This window comes from Euprymna scolopes, chromosome 28 (genome assembly GCF_053919585.1).
Source record: "Euprymna scolopes isolate OS-2025 chromosome 28, ASM5391958v1, whole genome shotgun sequence".
NCBI classification, from domain to species: domain Eukaryota; kingdom Metazoa; phylum Mollusca; class Cephalopoda; order Sepiida; family Sepiolidae; genus Euprymna; species Euprymna scolopes.
This window is the reverse complement of record NC_136509.1, coordinates 91,101,886-91,128,842: the sequence shown is the minus strand read 5'-3', so window position 1 is coordinate 91,128,842 and position 26,957 is coordinate 91,101,886. Positions and strand designations below refer to the sequence as shown.

Here is a 26,957-nt window from a genome sequence, read left to right as displayed (position 1 = left end):
TACGTATAAAAGACCTTCTTACAGAAGCTCAAATAGATACCACAGAAATCCAGGTTTCCCTCAAACCAAAATCTCCACCTTGGCTAATTAAACAGCCATCGGTAAATTTAAAACTCAAGAATGTAACAAAATCTTCTAAATCTAACACACATCCCCTAACTTATACAAATAACTTCAATAATATATTAGAACAATATCAAAACTAGACACACATCTACATAGATGGCTTCAAAGAACTAAACAAAGCTGGAAGTGCAGCCATATCTAACAACATTATACTACAAAAACGTCTCCCAGACGACTGCTCAATTTTCAGTGCTGAATCAACAGCCATAGACCTAGCTTTAGACATCATCCAAAAAACCAAGTCAAACAAATACTTATTATCTGATTCACTTTCAGTCTTAACGTCATTATATAACTAAAACTTGAACAACCCCTTAATCATAAACCTCCTGGAAAGAATCACCTCCCTTTCCAAAAACACTGACATCGTATTCTGCTGGATTCCCAGCCACATAGGACTCAAAGGCAATGAAAAAACTGATACAGCAGCAAAAAAATCTTTAAAAACGAATATCAGCAATACAAAAGTACCTCACACTGATTACAAACCACTAATCAACAAATACATCACTTCCAAGTGGCTGGAGTCATGGAATGCCTGCAAGAATAACAAGCTCCAGCAGGTGAAGCCCAACCCCAGGGAAAAGAACGGAGGTGGGACCTCTAGCTGGGAGAAGACAAGAAGAGAAGAAACAGTAATGACAAGACTTCAAATAGGACACACCAGGATCACTCACTCGTACCTGTTAAAAGATGAAGAGGCCCCATTCTGTGTGTCATGTCATGAGCTTTACACGGTGAAACATATCCTGATAGACTGCGTGGATCTCCAGCAGATACAAATGAGGTACTACCGTGAAGGTCTAGGGTTACAATCAGGATTCAGTTCTGAGGTTCGGGAAGGAGTGAGTCACTCTCTCAACAACAACATGTTTCTGCCCTTTTCTTTTCCAATCGACCACACCTGGCCTCTCGCCACCAATATCACACTGCACAATCTGAACGTCAGCAATATGAAATTCTTTTCAAGAGAAGATATTCACGACTCTTTTCTCTTGCACCCCCAGGGAATTTTTCCCAGCTTTTATATCCTCCTATCTAGAAAGAAAGGAAGATACAGGAAAAAAAAAGAAGCTTCTCCCATTATGCTCTGCCTTCCCAAGATGCCCTTCATGTATACAAATGCGCTGGCCATCCTTTCCTTCTTCTTTCCCAAAGAGCGATGCAGTTACGCCTGGTACGTTTCTTTTTTTTTTTTTTTTTTTTTTTTTTTTCTCTTTTTTTTCTTTTCTAACCATATACCCCACAGAAGGTAGTCTAAAAGATCTTTTTCACGGAGTGGACCCTGGCAATATCCTGGAGTTCCTAAGAGAAACAAGATTATACAACAAAATCTAAAACCCTAATAAACAACAAACAAACATAACCAAATAACCACTTCAGAAAAACCTAAAACCCAAATAACAAACAAAATACAACCAAACGACCTTTCCAGCAAAATCAAATTACCTAATAAACAACAAACATAACAAAATAACCTCCTCAGCATTAAATGATCCACAAAGGTTGATATGCTGGTTAAATAACCCATCCATCCATCCATCCATCCATTTCTTACTCTTCCCACACCTCTCCTCATCCTTCACAGATTCCCTGCCTTTCTTGAATCTCTTATGCCACTCAAGAACTGATGCCTGATTCATGCAAAATGGTTCAAAAGCAGTCTAAATCATTCCAAACGTTTCTGTGACAATTTTTCAGAGTTTAAAACATAATTTTATTGCATATCATTCTTCTAAAGTGTCCTCACGTCCAAATTACAATTTTTGAAATTCACCAACTGTGACAAATCTTTAGTAGAGTGTATTCCAATTCCTGCTGTAGTTGTTCATTTGAACCTGAAATTATAAAAATTGTAAATTATCTCATAAGATGTATAACAATGACATACTGAATTTTCAAGAGTCTATGACAATTTTAAATGCCTGTACAAAAAAGGTCTGAAAACTTATTGAAGGTACCTCGTAAGTCAGAACAATATAAAAAATGACAAAATTAAGCAAGAAATTTAAGCAGACATGGTGCAAAATACATAGAGTATCCAAGAATACGAAGGAGATATGAAAATTGTATTTTGACTTCTATTTAGATGTGTCAAAAGTACTAGAATCTTTTGCCAATTTGAGTGGATTCAGCGTTAAATAATCTAAAAAGGGTTGATATGCCATAAAAGAAACAATCTTTTTTTTTTACACAGTGATCACCACTTATCAAGGCCCCGAAGCCACTCAGGGATAAGGGTTATTGCAAGTACAGTACGTTAGTGTGGAGATTTGATGAAGTGTTTACTTAAGGGGGCGGTTCATTAGGAATTTGTTAACATTGGACTTGAAGACATCCAAGTTGTAGTCCGTTGGGAAGCAGGCAGACGGAACAGAGTTCCACAGGCGTGCAGTTCTAAGAAAGAAGCTTTGTTCATGGAATCTACGTTTTGATTTAGGCACAGATATAGAGTGGGCGAAATTTTTCACAGTGAATTCAGCTAGACGGGTGTTTTTCGTGAAAGATTGGCGAGGGGGGGACCAGAGATTGGAGTTCAGACGAGCACCTGCCATGAAAATAACGATAAAACAAGGATAGGCTCGCAACGTCTCTTCTGTGGGAGAGAGGTTGCAGGGTAGAGAAAAGGGGCATCCCCCACTAAGCCACAAAGTCTATTTTGTACTCTGTCAAGGCAGGATAGGCTGTTTTTAGCAGCTCCTGCACAGATATGGCAACAGTATTCCATCCTTGAATCTAGAAAGTTTCAGTTCACTCTCCCCACTGTCATCGGACTGGATATTGTTTTCTTGTCTTCCACTCAGTACAAGGCTTTCTTTCTGTTATGGTGTTCAACCTTACCAATTATAATGGACTCTTTCACATTTTATTATTTATTTATTTATTTTTTTGTTTTTTTATTACATTTTCACCCCAACCAAGGCACAGTGCCACTTTAATGTAGGGGGCTACTATCAGGGACATAAGTTGCAGGGATACTATGTAGGGAGTTGAGCAGCAAGATGTCTGTTCACATTACACTTGAACTTCTGCATGTCAGTACAGTTGGGGAAGCAGTAACCCGGAAGGGAATTCCAAAGTCTAGCAGTTCTGGGGAAGAAACTATTAGAGTAGAAGGCTTTGTTACATCTAGGGATCTCTACTGTGTAGGGGTGGGACTTTACTGTTTATGGGGTTTACCAGAGATACTTGTAGTTTGTTGACACATCCACCATTAAAATACTTGTAAAACACGCAGAAGGATGCAACATTTCGTCGATGGGACAGAGGTTGAAGCTTAGATAACAGTTCAGAACCTATCAAGTTGGCGACTCTCTTTTCAACCCTGTCAAGGAGGGAGAGACTAGTAGCAGCTGCACCAACTCAAATGTGACAACAATACTCCATACATGGGCGAATGATGGCCTTGTAGAGGTACAGGATACTTTTAGGTGTAAGTAACTTTCTAGCACGTTAGAGAGAGCCCACCTTCTTCACAGCAGCCGTAGCAATGCTCTCAATGTATCTGTTCCAACTTATGTTTCCTGTGAACGTTAAGCCGAGGTGTTTGAATGACGTACTTTCAGGTAATGTATCTTTAGCCACAGCTATTACTGGTGGAGTAGATTTCTTGTAATTATAAAAGGAAACGGGCTTAGTCTTGGCAGCATTGAACGTTACCGTTTTTGTCCCCATTCTACTACATACGAGAGGTTTTCCTCTAGGGCTTCCGCTATTGCCTTGGATATGTGTTCATTCATTTTCCCCTCGTGCCTGTTATAGAGTGTGGTGCCATCAGCAAATATGCCCATCTCAGAGACTATTTGATCAGGAAAGTCATTTATGAATATCAGGAATAATAAAGGTCCAAGGATTGACCCCTGAGGTACACCTGCATTTATATCATATTGTTTGGATGCATGACCATTGAGGACAATCTGAATTCTTCTCTTATTTAAGAAGGATTTAATTATCTGAACAAAGCCTTTTGTAGACACCCAGAAAAAGCGAACACACATACATACATACATACATACATACTGATCTGATTTTCATAAGAAGACCATTGTGCCATACCCTGCCAAAATGTAGGGCTACTACTCTCTCCTCCCCTTCCTTATCCAGTACATCGTATATATGTTCAGAGATTACAGTTAGGATATTTGTAGTAGAACGAGCTTGCTTAAATCCATATTGATAGTCTGACAGAAGTTTAGCAACTTTAAGGTGGTGACTAGAGCTTGATTAATTGTGGACTCAAATATTTTGGTTGGAAAGAGGGAGGAGGCTAATGGGGCAATAATTAAATGGCTCAGCTCTTTCGCCAGAATTCTTGTTAACTGGTACCACAGAAGCAGTTTTCCAGCAGTCAGGAAAGCAAGATTTGTTAAGGTATTTGTTGAAAAGTTTGGAGAGAACTGGGCCAACCTCAGCAGAATTTTTTTTTTTTTAATAGTACAGCCGGGATGAGATGAGATCAAGTCCACATGCTTTTGAGGTGTCTAGGTTTTTTATGATATCATGCACTTGATGAGGTGTGATTTTCAGATCATCTAGTGTGGTTTCTGTCCAAAGAGGAAAATCAGGGAGGGAGTGGTTTGTTAGATCCAAAGTAGGTTTTTTTTTTTTTTTTTTTTTACATGGGGGTCACTCAGGGATAAGGGTTATTGCGTGTACAGTAATCAATGAGATAGTATTGTAGTAATCATTAATATTGGAGATTTGATAGAGTGTCTTATTTAAGGGGGCGGTTTGTCAGGATTTGTTTATGTTGGATTTGAAGACATCCAAGTTGTAGTCAGGTGGGAAACAGTTTAAAGTTTAAAGCAAACTGATGGGCAAGCATGTTAGCTTTCTTAGTTCCCGTGCAAACAACCTCATGATTGTTGGATAGTGGAGGAATTGTTGATTGCCCATTATTTACTACACTGTTGTAGATTTTCCAGAAATCACGAGTTCCTAGTTTCTTCGCTTCAATGCGTTTTCTGGTAGTTTCGGTATATTCTCTCTTAGCTGTTGCTACTTCTTTCTTACAATTACTTCTAGCTTCTATAAACTTTTTATCTATTTGTACTGAACTTTCCGGATAAATCTTCGGTATGCATGTTGCCTCTGAGCAATGGCAGCTGCGCAAGTAGAAGTAAACCAATTGGAGACCCATATATGTTTTATTATAAAAACTAGAAGAATGTCTCTTGGTGATTGTACAGAAGTCTTGCACTTGTGGCAGTTGGGCTGATGCATACACACTCTTTTCATTGGGTGTATTAGCTTTTCTCTTTCTCTTTTTTTTTTACAAAGCTATCACCATTTATCAAGGCCAAAAGGCCACTCAAGGATAAGGGTTAAAGAGTGTACAGAAGACAATTGGACAATAAAGTAATCGTTAGTAATGGAAATTCAATAAATTTGTTAACTTATATAGAACAGCTCATCAAAAACTTGTTTACGTTAGACTTGAAGACATCCATATTGTAGTCGGCTGGAAAGCAGGAAAACGGAAGACAATTCCATAGGCGTGTTGTTCTAAGAAAAAAGCTTTGTTCACAGAATCTACGTTTAAGTTTAGGCACAGATAAAGAGTGGGGGAAATTATTGATAATGTTTTCTGCTAGACGGGTGTTTCTTGTGAAAGTTTAGTGAGGAGGGACCATAGATTGGAGCTCAGTCGAGCACTTGCTATGAAAATAGCGATAAAGCAGAAATAAACTCGCAACATCTCTTCTGTGAGAAAGAGGTTGCAGGGAAGAAAAAAAAGGACATCCCCTACGAGGCTATGAAGTCTATTTTGAACCCTATCAAGGCAGGATAAGTCCTTTCTAGCAGCTCCTGCCCAGATGTGGCAACAGTACTCCATCCTTGAACGTACCTGGCTCTTATATAGATAGAGAATTGTATCAGCAGTGAAATATCTACTGGATCGATAGAAGGATCCCACCATTATTCCAGTGATCTTGGCAACAGATTTAATGTATGTGTTCCATTTCAGATCAGGAGTAAAGGTCAAGCCTAGAAGCTTGTCAAAACATGAGACCTCCCCAAGAGGAGAGCCATTCATTTCAATTGATGCCAGATGGGGAGCAGAGCGTTCAATATATTTTGTTTCCACCAATTAACAAGATGTCTATATTCCACGCGAGCACAACATATTTCAAGCTAGATTTTTTTTTTCTTTTAATAATAAAAAGAATTGATTTGGATCAAATAAAAACAATTTGATAAAAGGAGAAGAATTTCCTTAGTATTTAACACATCTTGAGTAAGCCATGTTTAGTTTCAGAAGAGATTCCGATGGGTAGTTATTCTGTACAAGTCCTAGAGATGACGAGTCTCCGTAGACAGCTGTTCTGTACATGTTTCAAATTTTATAATTTTGCAGCTAAAGAGCTAAAGATCCTTCTGATGCTGATCTGAAAAACGTGTGTGCTGGAATGCTAAAAGGTTTAATTTTTATGGAGCAATTCTGGTTTCTGATTGGTTGATAACAGAACATGAATTAATTTGATGCGTCAGTTCCCAGCAGCAGCGTTTATAAATAGAATATCTAAACTCTGAGGAAGCATACCCTCATTATCTGTCATAAATATTGAAGCAGTTTTCAACTTTTTTTTTTTTTTGTGTGTGTGTGTGTGTGTGTGAAAGACAGCTTAAAACTAATATAATCATATTAGCAAGTGTTTTTTAGTCGCGTGCAAGTGACTCTATAAGTCACTCTGTGTATAAGTGTACTGTTCCGGCAGGTACTGCAAGCAAAGACCATATGTGAAGGCAGCCCCACATATAAGACCTTGGTCAATGTAGTTGGTCCTCATTTATCCTTCATTCCTCATTTTAAAAATCTGCCTTGTTGCTCATTTGCTCGGTGGGGAAGCAAATAAATACCCTTTTTTTGACCTTTTGGCCAAGATCAAAGTGTAGTATCTGTTCTTACTACATGCTGTACTTATTGTGATATAAAATGGGGGATCACTTTTCAGTATTAATTTAATGTGAAATGATCATCCACTTTACAACCAGTCAGTCTCAAAGCCATTCAAGTCATTCTCCAGATCATTCAAGTTGTTTTTGAAGGATTCCAGTTATTTTTTAAGCATTCAAGTCATTCTTAAGGTCATTCAATTCATCCTTAAGTTAATTAAAGTCATTCTAAGTCATTTACTTTTTATTTATTTAAGTCATTTCAGCCCATTTTTCGATTATTTTAGTTTATCTTTAAGAATTTCGTGTCAATCCTACATTCACGCATTCATTCATTACACGAGAGCACGTGACTAATGGCTATCGGCCTTGTTTTTTTTAAATAGAACTATCTTTATATGCATAGAAACATAAGACTATGTACACTTAATTTGAAATTAAAACTTTTTTATGTAAAAAAACACTTTGAATTTCAATAGAAAAATGCAAGCATGAAAAGTAATATGGTTAAGCTTAAACATGGAAAAGTAAAGGACTAGTTGTTAAAACCGGAAAAGAAAAGGACAAGATATTCTAGTAAAAAATATAATAAATTTATAACTCCAAATATTTCAGCATTAAGAATTCTTTTTAAAATTCAATTTATAACATTATATAATCAATTCTTAATGCTGCAATATGTTAAGTTATAAATTTATTATATTTTATACTAGAATATCTTGTCCTTTTCTTTTCCTGTTTTAACAACTAGTCCTTTACTTTTCCATGTTTAAGCTTAACCATATTACTTTTCATGCACGCATTTTTCTATTTTCCAGGCTTCCAATACATTCACTTGTTCTTTGTTCAATTTCAGTCTTATTTTTTTTGCCCCCATAAACACATGTGTAATAATGTACGACACTCGTCTGCTTTCAGTAGAATCACCCCAATTATCTCCCTTTCATGCTTTCATTCTGTCTGTTTCACAAGTTATTTCTCTTTTCGCGACGGTAGTTGCTGAAGTGACATTGTTGTTATAGAAATCAATCATGAAAAGCGTCACGGTCTTACATATTTTTACGATTTTGAATATCAGAAAATTGATCATAACTTTCGTTTTTATGAATGAAAATTGATTTTTTTTTTTTTTTTTTTTTTTTTAATTATTTTTTTTTTAATTATTTTTTTCTTCCTTTGAAGATTGTAATGCCGGGTATGGGGCAGCCAAACCAGCTGCCAACATTGCCCCGCTTTTTTATTGAAACCAACCGAGAGCTCTTTTTAGTATCCTCGCTGTTCCCTTAAGTGCAATTGTCTGAATCTCTTTTGCACTTGGTTCACCAGGAATATTAGTTAGGTAGGACTTCAGGTTCTTCTTCATAAGTCCTGTGGCACCTATGATAACTGGTATGATCGATATCCCCTTTAGGTTCCAGTTTCTAGCTGAGAAAGTGATCTATAAACTGTAATAATTGTTTAAAATTTGGTTAAAAAAATGAGTGGTGAAGCTTTAAAGCAGTTCTAAATGACTAAAACTGCCATTTAACCATATATTCAAACAACTAGCGTGTTTGAATTATAATGCCCCCTTCACACACACACACACACACACACACACACACACACCAAAAAAACAAAAAAAAACAACAAAAAAAGAACCAGAAATTATTTTCATTCTAAAAACTTTTACTGCATTAAAAAAGACAAGAAATCTCTCAAGATTTGCAGACTGGTCATTGGGGCTGTGACAAAAGCATGTTCTTTTCATTGTTTTGACTCTCTAGTATATATTCAACATGGTTAACCAACCGAGAACTACATCACTCGATATAAAAGCATATAAGATATCAACAAATACGCACTCAAGAGTCAAAACAATGAAAAAAAAATATGCTGTTGTCCTCGCTCTATTGAACACCAGTAGCCATTGCATTGAAAATACAAAGAGGATAGCAACTAAGTAAATCTATATATTAATACCGTAGTATCTTTTACCATACGTATGCGTGTCACTGTTTCCGGATTATGAACTATTCGATCAGGAAATTTTATTTATTAAAAAGTGGAACAGAAGGTAACAACATACCACGAACATTAAATTAGTATATAGATATGCTAATTTAATATTTGCAGCTTGCTACAACCTTCCACCCTTCTCCTCCAATAAATAGGATCTTCCGATCACCAAAGACGCAATGTAAAAAAAAATAGATAAATAAAAATATCACGTTTTGGATGTACATGAAGATAAAATATACCTTCTTGATCTTCTGGCAGGATCCAAGGGTAGTATCCGTTTCGTCTAAAGATGGTATAATGATATTGTTGCGTTTCCAGTTTGCGCCGATTGTCCACACAATGAAAATATGTCACAGACTCCTATAAGAACATTGGAGATAAACTGTAATAACCAGATATATTCTGGCACGACATTAACCAGATTAGTTAGATAAATACTTTCGCAGCTTTAACAAAAGGGTTACAATAATATTGTTGGTTCTCCATTCACGCTGAATGTCTACAGAGTGCCGAACAACAATATACTACGTATGAAAGATGCCGCTGTGGAATTTCAACAGGTCCTGCTGGTAGATAAATAAATGCTATATTCTATTACCAGCGGGGGGTACCCAGCATTGCCCAGGTGTGTTAAGGTGTGTGTGTGGGGGGAGTAAATCAAAACAATAATAAAATGGAAAATAAAGAATAAGTGAACGAAATAACCCTTTTTAAATGTTAAAACTTTTCTAAAAATCAGAAAAACAAAATTAAAAAAAAAAAAAAAAGACAGCGCACTTGATGCAAAATAAAGAATAAATGAACGAAAAAAAAATGCCATAAAATAACCCTGTTTAGATTTTTAAATTTCTTTAAAAAAATAACTCAGAAAAATGAAAAAAAAATAACAGTGAATGTGAAGGAAAAATAAAGAATAGATGAACGGAAAAAAATGGCATAAATAACCCTGTTTAAATTTTTTAATTTCTTTAAAAAAAAAAATCAGAAAAATGAAAAAAAAAACAAAAAAACAGCGAATGTGAAAGAAAAATAAAATATGAAAAATAAAGAATAAATGAACGAAAAAAATGGCATAAATAACCCTGTTTAAATTTTTTAATTTCTTTAAAAAAAAAATCAGAAAAATGAAAAAAAAAAAACAGCGAATGTGAAGGAAAAATAAAATATGAAAAATAAAGAATAAATGAACGAAAAAATGGCATAAATAACCGTGTTTAAATTTTTTAATTTCTTTAAAAAAAAAATCAGAAAAATGAAAAAAAAAAAAAATAGTGAATGTGGAGGAAAAATAAAATATGAAAAATAAAGAATAAATGAACGAAAAAATGGCATAAATAACCCTGTTTAAATTTTTTAATTTCTTTAAAAAAAAAATCAGAAAAATGAAAAAAAAAAAAATAGTGAATGTGGAGGAAAAATAAAATATGAAAAATAAAGAATAAATGAACGAAAAAATGGCATAAATAACATTGTTAAAATTTTTTAATTTCTTTAAAAAAAAAAAATCAGAAAAATGAAAAAAAAACAAAAAAAAACAGCGAATGTGAAGGAAAAATAAAATATGAAAAATAAAGAATAAATGAACGAAAAAAAATGGCATAAATAACCCTGTTTAAATTTTTTAATTTCTTTTAAAAAAAAAATCAGAAAAATGAAAAAAAAAAAACAGCGAATGTGAAGGAAAAATAAAATATGAAAAATAAAGAATAAATGAACGAAAAAATGGCATAAATAACCCTGTTTAAATTTTTTAATTTCTTTAAAAAAAAAATCAGAAAAATGAAAAAAAAAAAAAAAATAGTGAATGTGGAGGAAAAATAAAATATGAAAAATAAAGAATAAATGAACGAAAAAATGGCATAAATAACCGTGTTTAAATTTTTTAATTTCTTTAAAAAAAAAAATCAGAAAAATGAAAAAAAAAAAAAAATAGTGAATGTGGAGGAAAAATAAAATATGAAAAATAAAGAATAAATGAACGAAAAAATGGCATAAATAACCCTGTTTAAATTTTTTAATTTCTTTAAAAAAAAAATCAGAAAAATGAAAAAAAAAAAAATAGTGAATGTGGAGGAAAAATAAAATATGAAAAATAAAGAATAAATGAACGAAAAAATGGCATAAATAACCCTGTTAAAATTTTTTAATTTCTTTAAAAAAAAAAATCAGAAAAATGAAAAAAAAAACAAAAAAAAACAGCGAATGTGAAGGAAAAATAAAATATGAAAAATAAAGAATAAATGAACGAAAAAAAATGGCATAAATAACCCTGTTTAAATTTTTTAATTTCTTTTAAAAAAAAAATCAGAAAAATGAAAAAAAAAAAAACAGCGAATGTGAAGGAAAAATAAAATATGAAAAATAAAGAATAAATGAACGAAAAAATGGCATAAATAACCCTGTTTAAATTTTTTAATTTCTTTAAAAAAAAAAATCAGAAAAATGAAAAAAAAAAAAAAAATAGTGAATGTGGAGGAAAAATAAAATATGAAAAATAAAGAATAAATGAACGAAAAAATTGCATAAATAACCCTGTTTAAATTTTTTAATTTCTTTAAAAAAAAAAATCAGAAAAATGAAAAAAAAACAAAAAAAAACAGCGAATGTGAAGGAAAAATAAAATATGAAAAATAAAGAATAAATGAACGAAAAAAAATGGCATAAATAACCCTGTTTAAATTTTTTAATTTCTTTAAAAAAAAAAATCAGAAAAATGAAAAAAAAAAAAAACAGCGAATGTGAAGGAAAAATAAAATATGAAAAATAAAGAATAAATGAACGAAAAAATGGCATAAATAATCGTGTTTAAATTTTTTAATTTCTTTAAAAAAAAAAATCAGAAAAATGAAAAAAAAAAAAAAATAGTGAATGTGGAGGAAAAATAAAATATGAAAAATAAAGAATAAATGAACGAAAAAATGGCATAAATAACCCTGTTTAAATTTTTTAATTTCTTTAAAAAAAAAAATCAGAAAAATGAAAAAAAAAAAAAAATAGTGAATGTGGAGGAAAAATAAAATATGAAAAATAAAGAATAAATGAACGAAAAAATGGCATAAATAACCCTGTTTAAATTTTTTTAATTTCTTTAAAAACAAAATCAGAAAAATGAAAAAAAAAAAAATAGTGAATGTGAAGGAAAAATAAAATATGAAAAATAAAGAATAAATGAACGAAAAAATGGCATAAATAACCCTGTTTAAATATTAAGCTTTTAAAATCGAAAAAAAAAAAAATGTCTTATATGTAATCCTTAAGACGATGCTGTCACTATAACCACTATAAGATCGTGTGAGCAAAGTAACGTCGTTTTTGTTTCTATTCAAACTAATTCAAGAAAGAACATTTTTTGCGAATGTTTATTGACCGTTTTTTTATTTATTTTTTATTTTTTTATTTTTTTTCATTTTCACGTATTATTCGACCAAGACATCGCCCTTTCAGATGATACTCAGTCGTAAAAAAGATAGACGATGTTCGTTTGCGAATCCGAGATATTATAATCTAGGAAGCATGCGAAAACTTCTCCCGGAATCTACCCGACACAAGAACCCCCAATGCAAAAAACCTTTCGTTGACATACACAAACGCTCTCATCCATTTTCCCTTTTATATATTAGATTAGCGGGGGGTACCCGGCGTTGCCCGGGTGTTTGTAGGTGTGTGTGTGGGGGGGGGGGGTAAGGAATAACCCTGTTAAAAAAATCGGAAAAACCAAAACAAAAAAAAAAATCAGAAAAAAAACGTGCAATCTTAAGGTAACAACGTTGTGTGTGTAGGTGAGTAGTAGGGGGTAAACTAAAGGTAAGCAAAAGAAAAAGACCCGGTGTTTAGAGGCGTAAAAGAAAAAAAAAAACAGTTTTGGTTGGAAGTTGGGCTTGAACCCGAAGCCTCGAGGGTAAGGCGGAAAAAAAACTTGACGCATTACACGTACGCCAAAGAGACAAAGAACTAAGTAATGACAAAATGAAACGTTTAAAAAAACCAGCACGTTAAACTAACATAAACGTTTTCTAGGTCAAACATGACGTCATGGTCGCAGAAATGAAGGAAGGATTTTTGCTACACCCTCCCTGTATAAAACTGATGATTTTAGGATGAAGGAATTAATGTTTTTGGCCAATTTTTTTTTATATTTGTCGGGCGAAGGTTGGAGCTTTAAAACGATACCTTTCTGTCAAAAATCCATGACCGTGTCGAAAGTTTTTTTGAGACGTACAAACACACACACACACACACAAACATTGTCGCTTTTATATATATAGACTAGGAGTGTTTGGGGGAGGGTAAATCAGAACAAAAAGGAAACTTAACGATAGCGATTTAAAAAAAAAAAAAAAAAAAAAAAAAAGATGGGGGGTTGGTGGCATGTGGGCTCGAACACGGAGCCTTGAGCCCTATAGACTGAGCCTAAACACCTGCGCTATGGCGACAATGTTAATGTAAGAGTGATTAAAGTGAGTCAAGTCAAGGAGGTTTGATTGACAGGTGGACGCTTAATGAGGTCATCACAGGAGCGTTACGATGACTGGGCAGTTTTTTGCCATTTGTTTACTTTGTTTCACTGCGGGATCGTTTTTTTATTTACTGCAGGACAGTTTGGGCTTCCCCAAGATGATGGGACGGGGGAAAGCCAGCTCCCCATTGAGAGAGGATTGTCCAAATTGAATAGCAATTGTCTGATATAGAAGACTAGCCTGAGTACCCGGCATTGCCCCGGTGTTTGGAAGTGTATGTTGAACAAAAAAAAAAAAAGTGGTAGTAGGCAGGCAGGCTTGAACCCGTACCACGAAGGAGGAAAAGAATGGGGGGAGGGGAAGTGACATCTTTGCTGTTGCGTCCATCGCCAAACCGGAAGTGACGAAGGTTTAAATTAAGGTTAGTCAATCAAAAAGAGGGGATGACTTTCGAAAATATCGGTGATAAAAGCGCCCCCCCACCCCTGCAAAAAAGTGCCCAGTTGAGGGTGAAGGAGTTAATGTTATTAGCCAATTAGGGTCGAGCTTCAAAACGATACCGGTATCGTGAAAATACATACATACTTACATAGATACATTTAAACAGACATGTGAGATTTATTAATGTTAGTGGGGCTGCCTGGTATTGCCCGGGTGTTTGAAGGTGTGTTGAGAAAAAAAAAATGTTGTAGTAGGCAAGCAGGCACGAGCCCGAAGCCTTGAAACGAAGGCGTAAAAGAAAGTAAAATAAAATGTGACATCTTCCTGCCGCGACACAACAGGAAGTGAAAAGAGTTTAAATTTAGCGATCAAAAAGTTTATATGCAGAAAGTGAAAGTTAAATGAATGAGTTCACACAGGCGAAAAAATGAAATCATGCACTTAAGTTTGGCTATGAGCCAGTTAAGCTTTCACCTTTCTGTCGTATTTGTTTCCCCATGATGCTGAGGGAAACCAGTGGCAGTGTCTTAATGAATAGCAGTTATCTGATATGAAGGGTATTCCCCTCAATGATCAAAGCTGATAGCCTTCAACACGTGCCGGCCACAAAGGCCAGCGAATCGCCTTGTTTCGATTCAGTTTCACTTTATTTATACGAGAAAGACAAACAAACACTGGAAACTAGGTTTTTTTTTTTTTTTTTAAACTCGTTCAAAATAAATGTAGATACGACGTCTATTTGCAAATCGGAGATATTATAATCTAGGGAGTATGTAAAAAGTTCTCCAAAATAGTACACCCCTCTGCCCCCGAGAACCCCGGCAAAAAAAGCGTTTGCTGGACATATAAAAACGCGCGCGCCCGTTTTGTCTTTTATATATATATAGATTATCATCACAAAACGTTGTGATGTTCAACCTTACAGATAATAATGAACATTATAAAGATCGGAAGAACATGCCTCCACATTTATGCACAAGTCTTGCACTTGTGGTAGTCAAACTTATGCATACTCAGATTTTTCATTAGTTGTATTTACTTTTCTGTTTTCAATAAATTTTGTTTCCCCTAAGTACCAAGTTGTGTCTTTTTTCCGGACCTTTAATCTATATATATAAAAGCGAAAATGTTTGTATGTATGTGTGTTTGTATATCTTGCAAAAACTTTTGACACGGGTCACGGATTTTCACGAGATTGGTATTATTTTAAAGTTCCAACCTTCGCCCGACAAATATGGAAAAATTGGCCAAAAACATTGTTTCACCTTAAAATCATCAGTTTTCTACAGGGAGGGGTCAGTAAAAACCGTCCTCTCATGACAAGTTCACTTCTACGCATGCGCAAATTATGTCGGAATATGATTTAGTTTAAATTAAAAAAAACGATCCAATTTCGTCAACGCCGTTTTAACTCAGTTGCTTAGAGCGCGGCCTCATTATCTAAAGGTTTTGGGTTCGAATCGTGGTGTGAGGTGTCTTTTTTTTTTCTTTTTTTTTTTCGATTTTTTTTTTAATTTTAATAATGAAACAGGGTTATTTAAGCCAGTGTTTTTTTTTTTTTTTGGTTTTTATTTTTCAGATTTTTTAAAGAAGTTTTAACGTTCGTTTTTCTGTTTTCTTTTTCCATCACATTAGCGTTTTCTTTTTTTGTTTTTCCCATTTTTACATTCAACATCGTTCTTTGCCTTACGTTAGTTTATTTTTTAGTGTTTTTTTTTTTTTTCGATTTTTTAAAAGTTTTAACATTTATTTTTTTTTTTTTAAATATTTACTTTGTTTTGTTTTGATTTCCAACTCCCCCCCCCCCGCCCGAGCACACACACACACACATCTCTAAACACCCGGGCAACGCCGGGTTCCCCCCTCTCCCCGCCTCGCTAGTATATATATATATATATATATATATATATATATATATAAAAGCGAAAATGTATGTATGTATATGTGTTTGTATGTCTCACAAAAACTTTCGACAGAGACGACGAATTTTCACGAGATTGGTATCATTTTGAAGCCCGACATCTTGGACGACAAATATCGAAAACATATGTATAGCCAAAAACATTAATTCCTTCACTCTAAACTGAACCGTTTTCTGCAAGGAGGGGGTGCCGAAAAAATCGTTCCTTCATTTTCTCTCCTCCTGCTACTACGACAATGACGTCATGTTTGACCTAGAAAACATTGACGTTAGTTTAAACCACCTGCAAGTGTTTTTAAAGGTTTAATTTTATGCGTTCTTAATTGTATGTCTCTTTGGCGTAGGGGTAATGTGTCAGGCTTTTTTTTCCGCCTTAGCCTTTTAACATCGTGTTTTCTTTTTATAATATTAAAACAAGGTAACCCTTTCCAAACACCCGGGCAACGCCGGGTACCCCCGTTAGTTATTGAATAAAAGACAGTTGCGCTAACTTATTTCTATAAGTGGCGATTAAATTGTGACGCCTGTGTACGCATTCAGATGAATTATGTTCATAAATGTTTGTTATCTGCCTCATTAACTCGTACGTTATTCGTTGCTGATAGTAATACTCGAATTGGCGGGGGGGGTACTAAAATGTATATGGGTCTTTTAAGTGTTTTGGCTTCTGGTGTAGTTGCATTTTTGATGTCGGCGAAAAAGTAGTTGCATTCAAATCAATAAATACTTTTAAAAAATACAACTCGAGAGAGAATAAAATGTAATGGCAATTAACGGGATTTCACAAATAATTTTTGAAAATGTCAATACCGATATCAAATGCTGCTGTTGAATGCTGCAGAGTTTTGGTAAATGACCATCATAATGAAAACAGTAATAATTATTTGATCAAACTAGCCTATATATGTGACAAAATGCCATTCCTTTCCCGGAAATTGCAAAATTAAAATAATCATGCAACTTTGTTCATATAATATTTATTTCAGCAGCTAACACATTAAACCTTCTCAATATGATATATAACACGTTCAATATTGTTGTGGTGCTCAACCTTACAGATAACAATGATATTTTCTTAATATGAAAGACTGGGAGAATATGTCTCTTGGCAGTTTTGCACGAGTCTTACACTCATGGCATTCGGACTGATGTATATCCGCACTCTTTGTTTGTTGTACTTGCTATTCTGTTGAATAAGTTTTGTTTCCACTAAATACGGAGTTGTGTCTTTCTTCCGGACCTTTACGGGATCACAATACTTTCTCTCAATTTGAACATGCACGTCCAGTACAGGTAGCAACCAAGAAAATGAGTCCACATCCCTCCCCCCATCTCCTTTTTTGGTCCATAACTACAAAATGTCTATTGTGAAGATAGGAAATTCCGTATATTCCTTGCAATGTGTAGACGCATCGATTCCATCAATTTTGATTGCTATTCTATGCCGACTGTCACTGCCACCACAACTGCCACCGACATCTCCAAGGTAATTTCTCCGTCGCTCCTGCCATTTCTGCCACTGCATTGAATGTTTTCAACAAAGAGCTGAGATTGTCTTTCTTTTACCTTCTACCCGGTGCCCGTCACTCGGTGGCCAGACTACGTTGCGACTGAGCAGCTTGCTATTGTTGCCATTCTCGTTATGGCGTGTTAAAAATCGCTTTCCATTCTTACTGCTTGTTCGGCTGGACAGACAGACGACAACAATAACAACAAAAGCATTGTTATTGCATAACAAACACTTCGTTTCAGGATTTATTTCCGACGTAATTTTCTTACCTTATGAAATTCTTTCCTTTGTAAATTCTAGAGGTTGCACCAAATTGCATAAATACCATCAAATATACATTTTTTTTCTAGATAATCTCATTATTAGTGGTCGTGCATGCTTCATCTTGTTGCCCCTGCGGCGTATTGGCAGTAATTCTGTGTGCATGTCAATGAATTACGAGCAGTAAAACTATTATGAAATTGTATCTTTGCGGTTGTAACTGTGTGTTATTAATTACTAAATTGATCTTATTCCAAATATTAGTAATTGTCACGCTTCTAATTGGCCTTTGTAGTTTGATAGCCTGTCATTTAATATTATTGGCACTTTATGCCGATAGACAAATGCACAAACACATAATAATAATAATAAATAAATAAATTTAAAAAAAAGCCCAGCCAATGAACATTTATTTCTCTAAGGCTTGTTTCCTACATTTTTTTAATCACATAAAATGCATCCTAAAATATTCCTTCATTTTGGGATTGAGTTATTTAAAAAAAAATTTAAAAAAAAACGCTGGTTTCTCTAAGACTTGTTTTCTATATTTTTTTTAATCATATGAAATGTATTCTAAAATATTCCTTGGTTTAAGGATTGAGTTATGTTTTTGAACAAGAATGAACATGTTGTTGTTATTATTATTATTAGTATTATTATTAGTAGTAGTAGTAGTATAATTATAATACTTAAAGCCCAGTTAATCAACGTTTCTTTTTTCTAATGGCTTGTTTCCTATATATTTTTATCATAGAAAATACATTTTAAAATATTCCTTGTTTTGGGGATTGAGTTAGGTTTTGAAAAAAAAAATGGTGTATTCTGATTAATGTTTAATTTTAATTAATCCAACAAGTAACCTATATCTCATTAAGTTTCTGTCTATAACTCTCTTCCTCTCTCACTGTATTTTGCTTGATTCTCTGCTATTATTGTATATAGTTCCTTGGCCTTTTTAGTTTGAAGCAATTTGTATCCTTTCTGATACAGCACTTTAGAAATTCGTCTATGCTGTGACATTTTTAATTTCTATTCCAATCCAGTGTGACGCTTTTGGGGGAGCTAGGTTTTCTCCACATCAAAAACTGACTTTGTGTCTAACTTTATTTGGAGAGGGGGGGGGCAGATAGAAAATCTCTCTCTCTGTCTCTCTCTCTCTTTGCTTATTAACAATTAAATGTGAAAATAAAAAAGGAAAGAATGAAAAATATTAAGAGTCCATTATAAACAAAAGATAATAACACCATGAGTAGTGAAAATATTTAACCCATAGCCAAGCGATAGTAAGTAGAAAGTGACTAATATGGGATTTTGTCTTTTATTTTTTATATTTAATTGGATTTGCAAACTTTTTCCCCCCTCAGTTCAAACAACTCAACTGAATGGGTAACCCAATAGATGACATTGTTTCTAATATGTATAAAGTGTAAGCCAAAAAGCAAGTGGATTTTTTAAGGAGTATGTGATGTCTAAATAATTTTTTTTTTTTTTTTTTACTGTCCACCTACTTTTGGCTCACCCGTATATAGTAATAAAATTAAGCTGATTAATATTTTTTTATTTCAAGAAAAAAAAAAAAAAAAATGAACTGCTTTTCAAGTTTTATAAAAAAAATTTTTGAAGAAAATTTTCTTTCAATTTTTTTTATATAAAATTCTCTTAAATTTTTAAATTTATAAAAAGATTAAGAAAATTTTTAAATTAAAAAAAAATTATTTTTATTTTCTTTGTTTCTTTCGTGCTCTTTCTTTTGTCGCCATCATATTACCCCCTCGGTCCCCTCTCCCCATTTCTAATCTGAAAGCTTTTAAAGTGAGTGTTGTCTTTACTCTTCTCTTTGTATAATGACAACTTTTTCTTCTCTTCTGATGAGAAGCATTTAGCTTCGAAATGCCATGGCTTAAAGAGGTTTCTCCCTTATTTCCCTTTTTGTAAATCTTATTGACTTAATGTACTAAAGTTCCTATGTAACTGTACTATTTATACTTTTAACTTATTCTCTCTCACTTATATATGTTTTCAGAAAGTTTAGATAAGTTATCGGTACCGTCGGTTTCAATCCTGATAATAGGGAACCGTTTTAGGTCCCCCATATCAAGCTCGATATGGGGACCTAAAACGGTTCCCTATTACCAGGTTTGAAACCGACGGTACTGATGACTTATCTCCTCTAAGTGAAAATGATGTAGTAGAGTTCAACAAAGTCCAAATGTTGACAAACTTATTGCATTTACAAAATTTTAAAATGAAAAAGTGTATGTTCAGAAAATGTTGCAAAAAAAAAAAAAAATTATTTTTGAAAATCGTTAGAGTTTTTAAACGATTTTCAAATATTGAACTTGAAAGAGAGGAAAAAAAATTTTTTTTCTTTTTTTTTTTTATAGACTCGTGATGATTTTCTTGGCTTGGTGGAAATCCCCCTTAATCATACGAGCATTCTCACAGAGAGGCCTGACCGCAACATCCCTACGAAAGATTACATTCTACGACCTCGAAGGTTTGTAAGAACAAATTTTCTTTTTGTTTGTTTTTTATATGGAACTCTGTCAAGACAAGGCATGAAAGCATTATTGCAAGGAACTTGGTTGGGTGGGTGGATGGGATGGGGGTCTACTTCAATATCAAAAAGTAACAGCGTGAGCTAAATAGTTTCCAAACTAGAAACCAGCAATTATTCCCCTTTGTCAGAAACATTACTCATGGAATGTGAGAACTAAAGGTCAAAAAGGTTGCCAAAAGTAAACCGAAGCTTCACTTTTTACTCTCCGTAAATGTCTATGCTTATCGTGAAGATCATACATGAAATCGGTCATTAAAATTCCTGTACGTTCTTTGTATTAATTGGATTCATCGGACTACAGTTATCATCTTGAGTGTGATTTTCACAACATTTCGGTCGATATAACCTCCGACCTTCTTCAGATGTATCTTGTCGAACTCTGTAATGTTTTTGTTAAACTCTGGAAATATTCCCGAGTTCGACAAGATACACCTGAAGAAGAGTTATATCGACCGAAAATGGAGTTCTCCTACAATTGTATAATCCAATTTATAATCTGGATATTAATCTAATATATAAAAGACGATATGTCTGTCTGTCTGTCTTCATATTTTCAAACTCTCTCTCTTCCAAAACGAAAAGTCGCAGAGTGACACTAGGGACCTCGAATGATTGAATTTTTTATGGACTGGTCTTTTATAAGTCTTTAGCCAGTTAAAATAGTTTTAAAAAAAAAAAAAAAAGGTTCAAAATTGAAAAAAATCGTAATACATAGTTTATTTTTAATCAGGTTATAAGTCACATTAGTACAGTGGTAACGTCACCAGCTTTGAATGCTACAGTTTTGCTTTCAGTTTTGATTCTAGCTGATGGCACCCAAATACATTTTTTTTATTTTTATTTTTTACTTTGGAACTCATGACTCTATATTAATATATACAAAATCTGTACAAATTAAAATACATTTAAGCATATTTTACGACTGAGTAAAGCCGAGTGACCTCCCTTGCCAATCTACTATGAATATAATGAGTGAGAACTACCTTTTTTTCTCCCCCCCCCCGTTTATCCCCCCCCCCCCGTTTATCTCCTCTCAGTCATAATAACACATCAAAAATAATTTTTTTAAGTTATATCTGGTTAAAAAATGGATACCACACGATTAATCATACTGAAACCAGCAACCTCTTGGTTTCGTAAATATTATGTTTTTAAGAACTAACAATTGATTGATAAATTAAAAATTTAATAAGTTAAAAAAAATTGTGCCCCCCCCCCCCGGTTTCCTGATAATTAAATTATCTTTATAATTCGTGTAAACTTACTTTCAACTAGATCCAAAAATTTGAAACCTTGAAGTGCAGAGCTACCCCCTCCCTCACTTTTTTCTGCCAAAACATGGCGACTTTTGCACTTGACAGAGGTGACATCAACCGAAACGTTGTGCAGATAACACTCAAAATGAGAAAAATTGTCCAATTAATCTAAACTAAACGATACAAACATTCATATTTCATCCCAAAAATTTATAATTGTAATGTAAATCCAGTTTTTGTGTTTTGTCTCTTCCGGCATTTCTTATTTCGACCTTACTTGATGTACCCAATGAAATTCGTTTAAGAACAGAAACGTTTGAGTAATACTCTAAAAGATAGAAGCTTCCCCTGCCCGACAAAAGTCATGAAACCATGTGAAATGTATCTTTGATAAAATTTTTTGTGTATGTATAAAATATATATCCAGGAATCATTTTCCGACAATAATTAAACATTCTTTTATAGAATTCTAAAATTCTTAGAATCAGACTGTCTCTGCTAAATTACAAGATTTTTTTTTTTTTTTTTTACTCCACACTTCTACACTATTGGAACGAAATTTCAGAAATTGTAAAACTGAATTTTTTTTTTTTTTTTTTTTTTTTTTTTTTTTTTTTTACACAGTGATCACCACTTATCAAGACCTGGAAGCCACTCAGGGATAAGGGTTATTGCAAGTACATTACATTAGTGTGGAGATTTAATGAAGTGTTTAATTAAGGGGGCGGTTCATTAGGAATTTGTGAACATTGGACTTGAAGACATCCAAGTTGTAGTCCGGAGGGAAGCAAGCAGACGGAACAGAGTTCCACAGGCGTGCAGTTCTAAGAAAGAAGCTTTGTTCATGGAATCCGCGTTTTGATTTAGGCACAGATATAGAGTGGGCGAAATTTTTCACAGTGGATTCAGCTAGACGGGTGTTTTTCGTGAAAGATTGGTGAGGGGGGACCAGAGATTGGAGTTCAGACGAGCACCTGCCATGAAAATAACGATAAAACAAGGATAGGCTCGCAACGTCTCTTCTGTGGGAGGGAGGTTGCAGGGTAGAGAAAAGGGCATCCCCCACTAAGCCACAAAGTCTATTTTGTCCTCTGTCAAGGCATGATAGGCTGTTTTTAGCAGCTCCTGCCCAGATATGGCAACAGTATTCCATCCTTGGATGTACTTGGCTTTTATATAGATAGAGAATTGCATCAGTGGTGAGATATCTTCTGGAGCGGTAGAAGGATCCCACCATCTTTCCAGCGACCTTGGCAACAGACTTGATGTACATGTTCCATTTCAGATCAGGAGTAAAGGTCAAACCCAGAAGCTTGTCAAAACACGGGACCTCACATATGAAAACAATAGTATCTACATATTCCTCATATTTTTAAGATGATTATATCCAAAAATTATGAAAATAGATAAGGTAAAAAGTTATTTATTAAAGAAAATTAAAAAAATAGAATTTGATGGAAACGATTGTAAGACACACGAGAGTTCAAAGGGGAGGTAATTTTCCGTTTTGATTTGAACAAGATGGCGGCAACTTTTCACCTGCTAATATGATTAAAGTTTTGTTTTGTTTAATAATTCAGTGATATTCAGGTAATTTCGACTACTTAATTTGGAAGCTACCATTGTAACTTATTAGAATTGACAAAAAAAAAAAAATCATTGATTTTTTTTTTTTTTTTGATCTGAAAACTCCATTTATCGACTACAAAATCGCGTCCCAACTCTGTAAAAGCGCCTTAAGAATTTATTCTGAAATTTCCAGAAATAAATCTGACGAAACACTTTACTAGATCTCTGAAGTAAACAGATAACTATTCATGTATGAATAATTATCTGTTTTATATGTTTAACTAATAATTGTCGCCCAGTTTTAATTTCAAGAAACAATGGATAGCTCTTGCAAGCTCTTGCAAAAGTGTCTGCATATGTAGTTGTGAAGCAAGGGTTGTGCAATCCCAACTAAACCTCCCTTGGCTTGATGTTTTTTTTGATTCCAGTGGCAAAAAGAAGTTCAGGATTACTGGATGCCATGCCGAGATAAGCAGAGAGCACATACAGCACCTAGTATTCCCAAATGGTCACCCATTTTAGTACTAAGCAAACTTAATGCCACTTAATATTGGTAATCTAAAAATTGGTGTACCAATATGATTATGCCGTAGTAACTAGTGTGTGCATGTGTACTCCATCAATTATTGGTCCCTCCCAGACAAGAGGGTGGGCCTGTAAATTCACCCTTATCCGTTCGTCTGTCTGCACTTTTCTGGAGAACTACACCTTGGAATTTTTTGAAATTTTGCACAAACATTAAACATGATATGAGTAAAATGTAACAGAACGGATTTTTGGGGGAAAAACTCTGGTTGTGCCACAAAAATGACACCTCATTTACCCCATAACTTTTGATCTATCTATTAGATTTTTCTGAGACTTAGCCAAAATGTGGAGCCCATTGTTCTTAATATAAATTCAGTATGGGCGACCCTGGCAACATTTTGATTTGCATGCCCGGGTACTTTTAGTGCTAAAAACGCCCCTTTTTGTGACTTTTTCTTTTTTCATATTTTTAAACAAAAACTTGATATGTCTGACTATATAGTGGTTTTTCATGGTGGTCAACTCAAATATACATGTGTTAAGGCCTTAAACTGCACAGTTATCCATTTACACTGGGATTTGGCATCCCCAGGGACTCAAAAGCGGTAAAAAATGCCCCCAAATGGCCAAAAATGGTACTTTTTGCCCTTAGCATTTGATCCATTCATTAAATTTTCCTGAAACTTGGCCAAAATGTGGAGGCCATTGTTCTTAATATAAATTCAGTATGTGTGACCCTGGCAAAATTCTGGTTCGCATTCCTCTGGAACTTTTAGGACTAAAAACACATGCCTTTTTGAAGCTCTTTTTTCATATTACTCAAAAACTTGATATGCATGTCTATATAGTGGCTTTCTATGTTTCTGAATTCAAATATACATGTCTTAAAGCGTGAAACTGCACCGTTTGTCCATTATCACTGGAATTTGACATTCCCAGGAGCTCAAAAGGGATCACAAATGCCTCAAACTTGCAAAAAAACTGACACTATTGACCACATAATTTTTCCCCATCCATTAAATTTTTCTGAAACTTGGCGAAAATGTGAAGGCAAGATTGGCCCTTCACACTTCTTACATTCATCATTTCTTCACTATTTTTGTGGCGTCATCCAACATACAGCAACAGAGGGGGGGGCACTCATGCGCGGCTTGTTTAATGTAATGGGAATTCTGGGCAAGAACTAGATATCCTAATAAGCAAATTATGTGTCATCATATAATCCTGACCAAAATCATGCGGGTCATTAATTATTTATTATATATAGTAAGTTTTGAAAGTATATATGGCAATTAAGCTACATGGAATTTTCCATGTTTTATCCTTATAAGGATTCCTTAAACTAATGCTTTATGAATCCTCACGAAGGAGAAATGGAAAATTCTGTGTAGCTTAAATTGCCATTGATATTTTCAAATTTATTATCTAGCTCTACTTGCATATCGAGCACTGTCGAAGTAAATACTGAAAATATGGCTTGTTTACTTGTTTTAGTACAGCATTTAGTTTTGTTTTTTTTGGGTTTTTTTTTTTCTTCCAAATTAAAGAATGTTAAAAAGAAATTGTCTTGCAATTTCTTTTTAACATTTTCATTAATTTTTTTCATATATATTCATTTATTATTCATTCTAAATTCCTCCTCTTCCCCTGTTTGATTTTTCTTAACAGCACACGATCCCGTGTCCGTGGCCACTTGTGGATTTACCTGGCGTATTATGCACCTGAAGATGAGGGCGACACGGAAAGTCAAGAAGATACTTCTTCTGCACAGTCTGAGGTAAGGTTCCAACTGGATCGCTCATCCATCTATAATATAAATCTCATCTGTCTGTTTAAATGTATGTATGTTTGTATGTTTGTATGTCTGCCTAAAAGTTACGACAGAGATGATGGATTTTCACAAGATCAGTATCATTTTGAAGCTCTATACCTCGGACGACAAATATTGAAAAAATTGGCCCAAAATATTAATTCCTTCACCCTCAACTGGGCACTTTTCTACAAGAAGAGGTCGATTTTTTGTGAGCCATTTTTGGTGATTGTATCGGTTGGATTGACTTTGCCTAATTTTAATGTTCCAAACTTCTGGTTGCGTCATGGAATAGCGGTAAGACGTCAGATTTTCTTTCACTTTCTTTTCCAACTTCGCGTTACGGGTTTGAGCCTGCCTGACTACTAACACCTTTTTTTTTTTTTTTCTATTCAACATACATCTACAAACACCTGGGCAACGCTGGGCACCCACGATAGTCTATTAATAATTTGGGAATGTCACATACATAAATATATTATGAGATGTTTGCTCATCAGAAGACCATTCGATTATCCTGAAGAGCGGTGGGAGATCATCATGGGTGATTGCGGAGATGGCTGATAAGCCCAACCGGCATTTAGAAAGTTCTACAATATGGAAACAAAAAATGGAAGGTGTTAAGGGTTTTAAAGCATTGTTCTTTTTGTCCGATGTTTGCTTCTCTACGGCAGCTTTCCTGTCATTTCCATATTGGCGGACACTGTTGTGAACTAAGCTAATTAGGGAATGCATAAAACTTAGGAATATCACAATAGTTAGACAATACAGAACTCCAAAAATGTGACAGTGGTACATGTTCATTCACACAATTCTGAGGCAGCACGTTCAGGACTGCAGAATACAATGTGAAAGGAGATCGCCAGTACATCTCTGAGCAAACACCAGTGTGATTATGCAGAGGGTCTAATATGAATATATATCATTGTTGGTTTGGTCTGTTCAGCCACGGCACAGGGCAGTATTTAAGCATTGCGGTGAGACAAGAACCATGAACTAATTTGTAGGCAACAGATACAACTGTCACATTCCGAGTAGACAACAGATCTAATCCAAGCAGATCATATACACCAGATGGAACAGGGTCACGGCAGAGTATATGTAGTATATATCTGATGGCATGATGCTGTAGATGCTCAAGAGAATCGGAGAACACCTTGCTAACTCTAGCAAACACTAAGGACTCGTATTCCAAGTGGGGACGAATCATTGACTTTTAAAGCCTAGTCAGCAAATGCTATTTATGAGAAATTTAATAGCTGAATATATGCAGCACCTATAATTAATCTTTTTGTAGTTGCATGTTGACTGTTTGAGTTCTTATTAAATGCTTTTAGATAACATTCGGGCCAAGATCTAAGTGTAGTATTCAGCCAATATCTAAGTGATCTAAGTGTAGTATTGGATAACATTAATTATTGTATATAGTATTATTATATTATTATATATAGTATTGGATAACATTCGGGCCAAGATCTAAGTGTAGTATTCAGCCAATGAAATACAATAGAACGACTTATGTAGTTCTAGATCTGCAAATTTATTTCACTGTCTGTAACATATTTATACATATATTAAAAAAGAAAACACACACACAATATGATTTGGGAATCTTAGATA

General features: G+C 34.2%; 1 protein-coding gene across 22 annotated transcripts in view; it reads left to right on the top strand.

The window, feature by feature from the left end:
- The window catches only part of LOC145249721 (E3 ubiquitin-protein ligase NEDD4-like), a 622,527-nt gene that overhangs the window by 506,929 nt on the left and 88,641 nt on the right, over positions 1–26,957 (top strand). For all 22 annotated transcript variants that reach the window (XM_080111610.1, XM_080111606.1, XM_080111604.1 and 19 more), the window contains 2 exons: positions 19,999–20,111; positions 25,196–25,304. In XM_080111610.1, coding sequence (XP_079967736.1) covers positions 19,999–20,111; positions 25,196–25,304 — 222 coding nt within the window. The remainder of the gene's footprint in view (positions 1–19,998; positions 20,112–25,195; positions 25,305–26,957) is intronic.